The 12,522-nt window shown below is 42.3% G+C and overlaps 1 protein-coding gene across 1 annotated transcript in view; it reads left to right on the top strand.

Moving 5' to 3' along the window:
* VPS18 (vacuolar protein sorting 18 homolog (S. cerevisiae)) overlaps positions 1-11,139 on the top strand; it is an 11,695-nt gene extending 556 nt beyond the window's left edge. The window contains exons 2-5 of the mRNA XM_009319267.1: positions 5,004-5,145; positions 5,327-5,418; positions 6,154-8,024; positions 8,757-11,139. Of these exons, the coding sequence (XP_009317542.1) occupies positions 5,004-5,145; positions 5,327-5,418; positions 6,154-8,024; positions 8,757-9,485 (2,834 nt within the window). The 3' untranslated portion in view covers positions 9,486-11,139. The remainder of the gene's footprint in view (positions 1-5,003; positions 5,146-5,326; positions 5,419-6,153; positions 8,025-8,756) is intronic.
* The last annotated feature ends 1,383 nt before the right edge of the window (positions 11,140-12,522 follow it).

The raw sequence follows: 12,522 nt of genomic DNA, 5'->3' as shown, positions 1-12,522 counted from the left end.
AGGCAAGGTGGCAGCTCGTTAGTTGGGGGCGGGGTGGGGAGTCAGACATGGCAGGCTGTGGGGAGTGTATCCAGTAAAAGAGGTATCGCTGTGTATGTGGCATAACGTTCGGCTGCGATTTGTTTTTCCATCATTTGCTGTGTGAAATGTTTTGACGCAGGGGACACTCGATTCCTGATGAAGCTCGGGGTGATGCAGATCATCTTAGCAAAACTGAGGTGCTGGTTATCTGTGGGAGAGCTTCATAAGGCCATACCCCCTCGTACCATGAAGTGGTGTGTGGTGAAAACGTGTACATGAAGTGGAATGCCTTCGTAGTCACAAATTATAACCACACCTCAGCAGTATTCAGTTCAGAGTTGTGGTAGTTGTGTGAAATCGTCTCATCAGCTTGCCTCCTTTTTTTTTTTTAACTCCTCTCTGAGGAACCCAGCTGTTACAGCCACAGTGTTCTGGCTGTGTGCACAAGTTGTACCTGCACAGTTAGTTTCCTAACCCAGGGGCAGTTTACCAAAGGCTTCATTGTTGTTTGGAGTGGTTCCCTTAGGCTGACTACATGATGGCAAGGTTACTGCTGAAGAAGATTACCAAGAAAGCAATCTATATCACTGTTAAACTTTTCTGTCAAGGTCTGTGAAGCTTTGGTATAGTGCGCTATTCAGGGAGGTGTACAATCAATGTAAAGTAACAGTGTGATGACCAGTCAGTTGTTTCTTTCATGTGAAAGAAAGCAAACAAATGGCAGGTATATTCCGTGATAAATTCAAGTTTTATTAGGCTCAATAACTTCCCTATCAGATGCCACCTCACAACATTTTATTGAGTGTGGCAGGAAAACACAGGTTATGAGAGGATTCTGTTCTACCTGGTATTGTTGTGGTAGTACCAGCTGCTATGTGGAGCTGGTGTTTGTGAGTTACGAGTTTGGAAATGCATGGACACATTCCTTCAAGTTTTTTCCTCATATAGTGTCGCCCACTGTTAACCTTTGGGGAAACCAGGTTGTGAGGTTTATGTATGTGGTAAGAACTGAAGAATTATGTCATACTATGTATATTATTGAGTATAAATACACAGACAGAATTACTCTGAGTCTAGGTACTGAAGTAGATATGTTCCCTGTGTTTGTTTTAACATGCACAGTTATTTTGTTGTGTAATATTAGGTAAAGAATAAGTGTCCTGAATAGGTGTTGTGCAAAACAGTGTTGGGACAAGCTGTGTTACCGAAAATAAATTTTCAAGGGCTCAACTTTTCATCTTGACTGCTGCAACACTGTCTTCAGTCGTGGCTGTCTTACAGTTGAGAAATCTGTCTGTTTGCTGACAATTGATGTTGACAAAGAAAGTTTTGGAAACTGCTTAATTGCAAAGGCACAGCCTAATCAGGATTTTAATTATTCTTAAATCAGATTGCACTGGTGATTCTGAACAAAACTTGGGCTGGTAGAAGTTGTGGGCAATCTGAAGTTTAAGCAAATGGATTTTGGAAAAATATGTAAGTAAATAGTTAACTTCCTGAAAGCAGTCCTAAAGGTTAGGTTGGAAATTTTGGAAGATGTTAAAACGTACTCCTCTGTTTCAGTTAGTTGTTCCCTGTGCTTGTTAAACTGCAGGTGCTGTTTCTCAAAGTTGTAGGTAACCAAGCAGTGACTCTGTTGCCAACGTAAAGTAGTGCTGCACTGTAAACTTAAAGTACTGCAGTTCCAGCATGAAAAGACCTACTTTGACCCACTAGACGTGACTGATGTTGGTGAGCTTAGATCTCTGAATAGATTAAAAGCTTTAAGGAAAAACACAGATTTCCCCAGAAATCAGGGTGGGAAGTACCACAGTATTATCTCACCTGAACAGAAGAGGGACATTGGGGGTCAGGATGAAGGAACGGACTGTTTGAAAGGAATGCATGTTATAAAATAGACATCTCCTTTGTACAGAGAAATGTAAGCTAAAGAAGTGCATCCTTCTCCTGTTATGGACGCTAGCTAAAATCCTCATGTTAGTGATGATGATCCTACAGTTATTATAATTGTAATGGGAACGGTTCTAAAGAGTCCAGAATGCTGGAATCCAATCCACTGGCTTGAACTATGACTGAATAAAAAAACCCAAACTTACCCCAACTCAAACCCCTACCTGTGCGTAGGTGCTAGTTGCTCCCTTTCCTTCCTGTGTTTGGGTTTCCTTGCTGTCTCAGTCAGCCTTGTTTTGCCTGATGGCAATCTGAAAAAAATTCAGGATTGCCTGAATGAATGTGAGTTGGCAATCCATTGGTGTGTGGGTTTTTCCCATCAGAGTAATCCTTCCTTTTTATATATAAAAATAAGTATTTATATTTATTGGTTAGCTGTGACATCATATGAATCTGCAGCTTGGGAGTTTTGTCTGCACGGTTTGAACCGCAGTTCATACCAGCAAATTTAAGCCTTGGCATTGCAGCTCCTTAATCTGAAATGAAGAACATCTGTTCTGCTTAACCGGAAAGAACTGGAAGGAACGCACATTTGTGTAAGTGGGTAATGTTTAAGATGTGGATCAACGTGTAAGAAGAAAACATATGTGCTGGGCAAAAGGCTGCCTACTCAGATTGTGGTTGCTTTGTCTGTTCCTGCATGTGCATCTTTCCTCTAAAACAAGAATGCTTTAAAGATCCCGCAGCTGGTCTAGTGTGGAGGCAGAGGCAAGGAGAAGGCATTGGTACAACAGGCAATTAAAGGACTTGTAGTGTTAGCAGGCTGCTTTCCACTACTCCACTGGCCCTTTCAACAGCAACATGGCTGAAATTAGTGTTTTTCAGGATAATTTGGGGGAGGTTATAGGTATTGAGTGTGCTTTGAAGTGGTGCTGTTAGTCCCAGTCTGGAGAGTGTCAGGCCTATGCTCTTTAGAATGGAAGCAGCCTGTTTACTCTGAGACACAATCCCAGGTTTCTTTTTTCTTTAAGTTTACATCTTCCTAGTTAGCTCCTTCGGCCATGAATGGCCTTACCTTGCTATAGCTCTTCTTGTTCTTAATCTTCCTGTCCAGGCTAACTGCTGCATGGATCCGCTTGCTTTAGAAATCCTTCACTCGCACATGAAGCAAAGCAGATGGGTTAACCTAGCAATGTATAAATCTGTCTTGCTTTCTAGCTTGAGGTAGTGTGGTCAGACTGAGATCCTCTGCTGTTTTCTTTGTCAGAGGGTTATGTAAGACTTTGTGCGTATGGGAAATTCAGTCATTGGGAAAACCTGTCTCATGGGACAGATATGGATGAAACTTTGTGATAAGATCTATTTGTGGACACGCATATGTTCCAGGATTTTGCTAATGAGCATCATCACTTGGTTTTGGTTTTATACAAATGCCTTCTTATTTTGCAGTTCACTGTCATATCTGAGCTCTTTTGTAGTTTTTTGCTTCCTCATAGGAAGTCCATAAAGAGTGCTGTCCTCATTTAGGAATAGAATGGCATGGTCTCTGCAAGTCCCATGTATTTGGGTGCAGAGGTCTACTGTCTTCAATGAAAACTAAATCTGTCATGCTGCTTCTCTGTGCTGCCACGTGGTGTTACAGGTTCACCTGTCTTAAAAGTTTCAGTTTGTTGACCGCTTGCCTACGGCTGGGCTTTGCCTTTGTCGTAGCCAAAGGAACGAGTCTTAGAGTTTGAACTGCATCTTGTGCTTTGCCCATCTGCACTGAAGATCATAAGAGGTTTTTAAAGCAATAGATTTCTAAGGGGTTTTTATTTGTTTGTTTATTTATTAACATATTTCTGCAGAAGTCTGTCACTTCTCTCAAGTCAGACCTTACTTCTCCATTCTCTGCCTTTGCCACCTAGATCTCCTTCACAAGTAATCCCTCAACATGCCTTCGTATGGATGCCACATTTCCCAAGCTGGTTGGGACTAAACTGACTAGCTGAATACTTACTTAGTCGCATGAGGTAACTTGCTGTGGTTGTACACGCTCCCATTTTCAGTTCATTGATTTGTCAGATTGCTTGGTTGGGCTTAAAACGCAACATGTGTCCCATAGGGTGGCCATGTCTTGTCAAACTTCAACCGTTAACTCTAACCTTAACTTAATTGGGCATTTCTTAGAAGTCAGGCATGGTTTTCAAAAGTATCTGAGGATTAGGTTATTCTGGCTCCATCTCGGTTTACTGTTTCATGGCAAATCCCAGTCTGAATGGGTTTTGGCTCAGGAAGCAATTTATGCCAAGATTGGAGCATTGATTCAGCAATCACCAGGTCTTGGTTATTGTTTTGGCTCTAATAAGTAGTTTGCATGCCTTCCAGCAACAACTGGAAAGTTGCAATTAGGATAGAGTTATGGTTGGTAAAACAGGGTTATGGTTAAAAGCAGCATTGTGACCTCCAGCTGTGTTCCATGCAGCAAATAATCCAACAGTCTTCTCTCTATGATGAAGTCTGCTATGTGAATACAAAAAACTCAACATGGCTTTAAAAATAGCTTTAGCTTGTGAATGATGGATGTCAAGTATGGTAGCTCATTCCATTCCAACATGGAATAAGAGAGAAATATGTTTCAATTAACACCACAGTGGTCTCTTGGGTAGCTTGTATGGGAGTGTCAAACCAGAGCCCTCTTTGTGTCTTATGTAATACCAGCCATTCTTTCCTGTCTTGAACAAATAAACTGTCAACTAAGAAAAACAAATTACTTTGTGATTCTACTCTCATTTTCAGCTTTTTATGCAGTTTATGTGGCAGTTTTGTGGCTTCCCCTGGAATTCTGTGTGCTTTCAAGTTAATGCTTGTGAAAAGTTTGTAGTTCTGTGACAAGACAGTAAAGCGTATTACTACTTTTCTTTTCTATTATACATCTCTACATGAGTGCTGCTCTCTGTGTTCAGGCTCCATGGAGCACACCCCCTTTTCAGTAAAACTCAGAACAGGCGATGATCCTTCTAGTCTTTTAGGTTAGATTTTGATGTAGTGTGGGGTGGTTGTTGTGGGTATTTGTCTTGTTTTGTTTTTAAGTGTTCATGTTCTTTCTCCAGGATATGTGAATGCAAGACTGGAGAAGGAAACACCAATATTTAACAAGCAAAGGATTGATTTTGCTCCTCCAGAGAAAATTAACAGCTTAGTGGTCTCCTCTAACCAGCTCTGTATGAGCCTTGGCAAAGACACCCTTCTCAGGTAATGCTGCCAGAGACTTGAAGTTATCATTTGTTTTCCCCTGCCTTTTTTTCCTTAAGTTGCTAGAGAACTTACAATTACAAACTGGGTAAGAAGCCATGAACCCAATATGGAAAACAGTAAGCAATTACGCCTATGTGAACTTTTGTTGGAGGCATGCTTTCATGGTTTCTCTTTGCAGGATTGATCTTGGGAAGCCAGATGAACCTAATCAGGTAGAGCTGGGACGCAAAGATGAAGCCAAAGTCTACAAGATGTTTTTGGACCACACAGGTGAGGCAATGGACTATGTATATTTACAGACAGTGGTTGGCAGCAGATGCAATTGAATGTGCATAACAAGTACTGGTGAAGGAGTTCTCCTTATTGACAGAACACAAAGAGAACAGGTGGTTCTTCTGTGGGCAGGACTCCATTGCCCAGGGGCCCTGCCCACTGATTTGCCCCTGCGCTATTAGAAAAACACTGGCTTGTTGTGTGTATGTTGTTGCTTTTGAACTCTCTGAAATGAACACATGCAATTAGGCTGTTCTGAGCAAGGCTGCTAAAACCCATGAAATCTTTGCAGTCACCCTGTGCTGTATGTGTTTATATAAGAATTTTTTAAAAGGACTGTAAAAACATCTGCAGCTCACTGTAGCCTTGACTGATTTTTAAAAAACAAAACAAAAGTTTGGAAGGAGATGCTCATATCTGTCACCAACTGCCAGGGATAGGAGAGAATTCTGGGAACTGTTTGTCCTTAGAACACTTATTGAAACGGAAGAATACCGTCTCGCTGAAGCATCTGGGACTAGTAATTTAAGTTTGCAACATATGGACTACCATTCTGATCCAGTATGGAAATCCCCCACATTCCTATGAATGCCTGGGAAAGTCTTGGATTAAGTATGTTGATATTGGAGCTTATCAAATGTGAGGATTAGAAGCCTCAGGAATTTGGCTCGCTTAGGCACAGTCTTAATTTGTTCTCTCCTTCTCCTTCCCATACCCCTCTCCTGTTGGCAGGCTCTCATCTCCTGATTGCCCTGAACACCAGTGAATGCCTTTACCTGAACAGAAGCGTTCAGAAAGTGCGAGCACTCTCCCGCTGGAAAGGCCACTTGATTGAAAGTGTGGGCTGGAACAAATTTCTTGGTTCAGAGACCAACACTGGGCCTATCCTGGTGGGGACAGCCCAGGGGCAGATCTATGAAGCTGAAATCTCTGTCAGCGAGGGAAGCCTCTTCAGCACTAATCCCGACCAGTACTTTCGACAGGTCTACACTCTGGAGGAGGAATCAGGACCTGCCCCAGTCTGCTGCTTGGAGATTGAACGAGGGATAGAAGGGAAATTTTTTATTATAGCCACCACTCGAAAGAGACTCTTCCAGTTTGTTGGCAAAGTGCCTGAAGGAACAGAGCAGCAAGGCTTCAGCTCCATATTTGCTATGCATGCTGACCATTTGCCCAGCTTCCGGGAGTTTCCGGCCAGCTTTGGTTTCAGTGAGATAGCCTTTTACACCCCAAAACTACGCTCCAACCCACGCTCCTTTGCCTGGATGATGGGAAATGGTGTGTTATACGGTACATTGGATTATAGCCGTCCTGATTCAATTTTGAGTGATGAACGGGTCTGGGTTTATCCTTCTGATATTGACATAACTGTGAACAAGCCAATATCCATTGTACTTACCCAGTTCCACTTCCTGTTGCTGCTGCCTGATCGGGTGAAGGCTGTATGCACTCTGAATGGGCAGGTTGTTTTTCAAGATCTGTTCCTGGAGAAGTTTGGCTTACTGACACGCATGATCAAAGATCCCACAGTCCAGCAGATATGGATCCACACTGAGAAAGTAGTGTTCCGCTACCACGTCCAGCGGGAATCTAGAGATGTGTGGAAGATGTATATGAATATGAACAAATTTGATTTAGCCAAAGAGTATTGTAAAGACCGCCCAGAGTGCCTAGATATTGTGCTGGCAAAAGAGGCAGAGCACTGCTTCCAAAACAAGAGGTATCTAGACAGTGCCAAATGTTATGCGCTGACCCAGAACTACTTTGAGGAAATTGCCCTTAAGTTCATCGAAGCCAAGCAAGAAGAGGCCCTGATGGAGTTTCTGATTAAGAAGCTAAGTAACCTAAAGCCTTCTGAGAAAACACAGACAACTCTGCTGACCACGTGGTTAACGGAGCTGTACCTGAACTGGCTAGGTATATTGGAAGGAGATCCCTCACAGCGAAATCTCTATTTGGATACACGTGAGAAGTTTCGCACTTTCCTGAGCAGTCCGAAAAACAAAGACTGTCTATTTAATAACCGGGCATCTATTTATGAGCTGTTGGCAAGCCATGGGGACACAGAGCACATGGTCTACTTTGCAGTCATCATGCAGGACTATGAGCGCGTAGTAGCTCACCACTGCCAGCATGATGAGTACGATGAAGCTCTAAATGTGCTGTCCAGGCACAGAGACGAGAAGCTGTTCTACAAGTTCTCTCCAGTCCTCATCCAGCATATTCCCAAGAAGGTAGTTGATGCTTGGATTTCTATGGGCTCTAGGCTGGATGCCAGGAACCTCATTCCAGCCCTTGTTAACTATAGCCAGAGTGCCAGCACCCAGCAGATCAATGAAGCCATTAGATACATGGAGTTCTGTGTCTATCAGTTGGAGGAAACCCAGCAAGCCATTCACAACTACCTGTTGTCTCTTTATGCTTTGTGTCGACCAGACTCGCTGCTATCATACCTGGAGCAAGCAGGAACCAACCCAAACAGGATCCACTATGACCTGAAGTACGCGTTGCGCCTGTGTGCAGAGCATGGGCACAACCATGCATGTGTCCATATTTACAAAGTGATGGAATTATATGAGGAGGCTGTGGATCTCGCCTTACAGGTATGTGTGTGTCTGTGCATGCATGCTATGATATATAGGAATCTAGCTTGTTCAAGTTATCTTGAACAACCAAGCATTGAGAGGAACTGGACGGACTCATCAGTATAGGAGTTGTGCAGCTAAGTCTAGGAAGAAAGACCTGTCTCTGTTAACATACTTCTGTGCTTTCACAATTGTTTTAAGTAGACAGCTGACTGTGACAAGCCATAATTAAGGGTAGGGGCATGGGGAGTACAAGGGGAAGTACTGTCTGTCTTAAGCTCAGTCTCTAACATAAAATACCTTTAACATCTCTGCATTTATGCAAGACTTGTATAGCTATTGTTCAGGATTCTAATTACTTCCTATTCCTAGCTATGATAGTCATCTCAGAAGAATGCCTTAGTCTGACCTTCAGGGAGATGTTGGAATTTTTTCTATTGGCATTGCTATGTCTTTGCTGAAATGTGTGGCCAGCAAAGATACTGTAACATGGATTTGTCCTTATTGTAGTGCTGGGCTTTGTTGTTCTCTGCTGGGTAGCAAGCAAATCTCCAGGGAGTAATACTGGTGGAGAGGAGAGGTGTTTGACATGTAAATAAGGAGCAGGTCAGTAGTGCAGCCCTAGGCAATGAGAGAGCAATAGAAGTTTTCTATTAATGCCTCCTATAATGGACAGCAGGCTTTGAAGCTGAATGGTGGATAAACGAAGAGGGAAGCTTAACTCAGTTTCCTTGTTTGTGCAACTTCTAGGTGGATGTTGATCTTGCCAAGTCCTGTGCAGATCTCCCTGAAGATGATGAGGAACTCCGGAAGAAGCTCTGGTTGAAGATTGCTCGCCATGTTGTTCAGGAAGAGAAGGATGTCAAAAAGGCAATGGCCTGCCTCTCCAGCTGTGCCCTGCTGAAGATTGAAGACGTCCTGCCATTCTTTCCAGACTTTGTCACTATTGACCATTTCAAGGAGGCAATCTGTAACTCCCTGGAGGACTACAACAAACACATTGAGGAGCTTAAAAGGGAGATGGAGGAAGCCACACAGAGTGCCAAGAGAATCCGAGAGGACATCCAGGAAATGAGAAATAAGTATGGCTCTGTAGAGCCTCAGGAAAAATGTGCTGCTTGTGACTTTCCACTTCTAAACCGCCCTTTTTACCTTTTCCTGTGTGGTCACATGTTTCACTATGACTGTCTCCTCCAAGCAGTTTTCCCAAACCTTCCTGCCTATAAGCAGGCAAAACTTGAAGATCTTCAGAAGAAGCTGGCAGCTACCAGTCAGCCTTCCAAGAGCCACCATCGTCCCAAAGACACAGATACCATTAGCTTGGGGAAGGGGCAGCAGAGCCGGGAACAGATCAAAGCTGACATTGATGACATTGTGGCGGCTGAATGTGTGTACTGTGGTGAGCTGATGATCCGGTCCATTGACAAACCTTTTATTGATCCCCAAAAGTATGAAGAGGAGATGCAAAGCTGGCTGTAGTTTTCCAGATCTACAACTGTCAATGCACCAGAGTGGTTTTGTTCACAGCTTGTGAAACTTCTGTGGTGGGAATATAACCTCCAGAAGCAGGAACACAGTGGCTTCTGTGGAACTCTAAGGAAAGAGTAGTGATCCTTGTTTTCCTTGTAATCCTTGTTTTCAGGATTACAGTGAACTAGTCTTGAAAATGGGGAGCTATAGCTATGGCTGTCTAAGAACTTGAACAATAGTTAGTGCTAACCTACTGGAATATTTTTTTTTTAGCAGATACTTGCTGCTTGCAGTTCTTCTGAGGTTCTCAGTGTGAAGCTAATGGAGTGCCTTGTTGTCCAGAAGGAATTGGGAACAGCCTATGACTTGTCTTCCCTGTTGTGGGGTATTTGTTTTGGTGAAGACAAGCTTAAAGGGAAAGGTAGTGAGGAACACTAAGCAGTGTAGTCTTCATTCATCACTTTCAAAGCTAGAATTGTCTTCTGTTTCCTTTTTGCTGAGAGTCTGTAACCACATACATGGAAAGAACATGAAAGGACAAATGCTCTTGCATATATGTTTTGTAAACATCATGCTAGACAAATATATGTTTCTACACAATGTAATATAAGAATGTGTATAATTCTTAAGCAGAAGTGTCTCATAATAGACTTAAGTCATTTGCCTGCAATTCAAGGTGTATAATTCTCTTTCCCACAAGCTTTATGGACAAGCCCATACATCTGAATTTTCTCTAGGTACTTTTCTCTTTTTTTCTGGTAATACTTCCTAGCCTGTTCACCCCTTCTTCCCTCTCTCCATCCTATTTCTACTATGACTGTCTTTGCATAGTGGGTCTTGGTTTTGTCTTCACCCCAAACCAAAATTTATATATGCAGTAGTAATCTTTCAACTGATACTCTGCAAGCAGGAACGCAGCCCGTTTGTATTGTCCTGCTGTGGTCCTCTTCAAGCTGCACCTGAGCACTAGACTAGAGATCTAGTCATAGGTTCCCTCAAAGGTAGACTACAGAAAAGTTCTGTTGGTATGAAATTTGCTTTGCCATTTGAAGCCAGTACCTTGTGACCAGGCAGGCTTTTGCCTTCCTGACAGTATTTGATACTTTCTGGAGATGGCTGCAGGTCGATGCTTCTGTCTATTGCTCAGACTTGGAAAATTCTTCCGAGAAGGTGGTGATCACTACATTGTGGGTGAGGGAACAAAAAGTTTTCCTTAGCGATTTAGCAAGGGTTCCTTGTTTGATTTTTGAAGAAACTAAAATTTTAATGAAGTTCTGCTGTTTGGGGCTGAATCACAAAGGTAGTAATTGGCAAAGGAATGGAATGGTCTAAATGAAAAATTATGATTCCTGTAATTAAGGCAATAGAAAATACTGTCTTCTGAAAAACCTCTTCAGTTCTTTCACTTGCATGTATGTGCTTGTCTTGAGTACCTCTCTCAATCTGCTAGTCACTTACCCTGTTCATAGGGTTGTAGAAATGGGTCTTCACATCATTGAAAGGGAATATGAATTGGTTTCCTCAAGGAGCTGACCTAAGAATTTTGATAACTGTTCAGAGCTCCAGAAGAGCATCCATGCTTTTGTTGGGAGCTTCAGCCTGGAATGAATGAATTTTATCTGTGTAAAATGACATGAGTAATAAAAAACAGAGCTGACAGTGGGAAGATCTGAGGATTTCAAATCCTCTTTTCATTGTTGGAGCCATGGGATAGGCAGTCTCATTACCACCTGGTAGTGTTTGTTGCTGGCTTATCAGAAACCACTGTTTCAGTGGTTCCATTAAGCAGTGATTCAGAAACCCCACATGCTGTAGTTTTCTTTGGCTCTGGATAGCCTTTTGCTATCCAGAATGAGTATGAATAAGTCGATGGGTCTGCCAGAAGAATTTGTGATGAAAACTAAATGTGATGTCTTTTGAAGTTCAGCATTAAACCTGTTATAACTGGCCACTCCTGAATCATCATCTTTTCATGTAAGCAGTGTGATATTTAAGGTTGTATATGTCATTATAAAGCAACAGTAGCCCCCCCACCCAAACCAGTTTCTGGTCGAAGGCAAGTGGCTGTTTTTCTGCCCTTCAGCAGAAACATGAGTAGCAGCTCATTCTGATGCAGGGACTAATTTCAAGTTATTTATTTTCTTTGAGACGTTCTTAGTACTTGTTCCATCTCTTTACTTTTGGGTTTTCACGGGATGCTTTCCTGGTATATTAGAATTATTATAGTCTTCCATTCTTTTCCTATTAGTGCTACAGAACAGTTGCATTGCTAAATGTTTCTGTTGTGCTCTGAAGATTAGCGATATTATTTGCTTATAGATGATTCCAGGGAGATCTGCTCATCCATAATATTGGAAGACGCGTGTGTCTGTGGGAACTGAGGCATAGCAAGTAAATAAAAACCCTCAAGTCTTTGCCTGAGATGGAATGGTAGGGGAAGGCACCTCAAGAACCTATTGATTCCAGTCTTAGGTATTAAGATGTCTCAGTTAACAAAACTAGAACTAGGTAATTTTTTTTTTAATGACTAGTATGCAACATTCTCTGAGGGCTGTAGGCTTGTGCACCAGATACATATACTACAAATCTCATGCTTCCTCACCATTGTCAACTGAAAAATCTTTTAGATCATTCACTGTCAAGGCTGTAGAGAGTGTTAATGCCTGCAAAGACTCCAGCAGTGATTAAATGACTAGTGCCAATAGTACAGGAAGCTATATAAAGATACCTTCTGAACTTTCCTTACATTGTCACGTGCTTCAAAAGTTTCAGTAACCACTCACCTGTGCTTCTTGACAATTTTGCAGTATCACTCAGTGAAAAAGGTAAGAGGGGTTTTTGGAGGGGTGGAGGGAAGTGAACTGCTTACTGTTCTCCCATAAATCTAATCTGCAAAATCTCTTCCTCTTTGCTTTCAGGATAGCATTTTTATCTTTTCTCCTTGTAATTTCAGCACAGCTACATTTTAGAAATCACAGTCCTTTGTATGTTCTTCTAGCTGTGAATGAACTGTGTACCAGCTGTTACAAATGATGTGGCCTTGGGC

Source organism: Pygoscelis adeliae, unplaced genomic scaffold, assembly GCF_000699105.1.
Source record: "Pygoscelis adeliae isolate BGI_AS28 unplaced genomic scaffold, ASM69910v1 Scaffold22, whole genome shotgun sequence".
Lineage (NCBI taxonomy): Eukaryota > Metazoa > Chordata > Aves > Sphenisciformes > Spheniscidae > Pygoscelis > Pygoscelis adeliae.
This window is presented reverse-complemented; position numbering and strand designations above follow the sequence as displayed.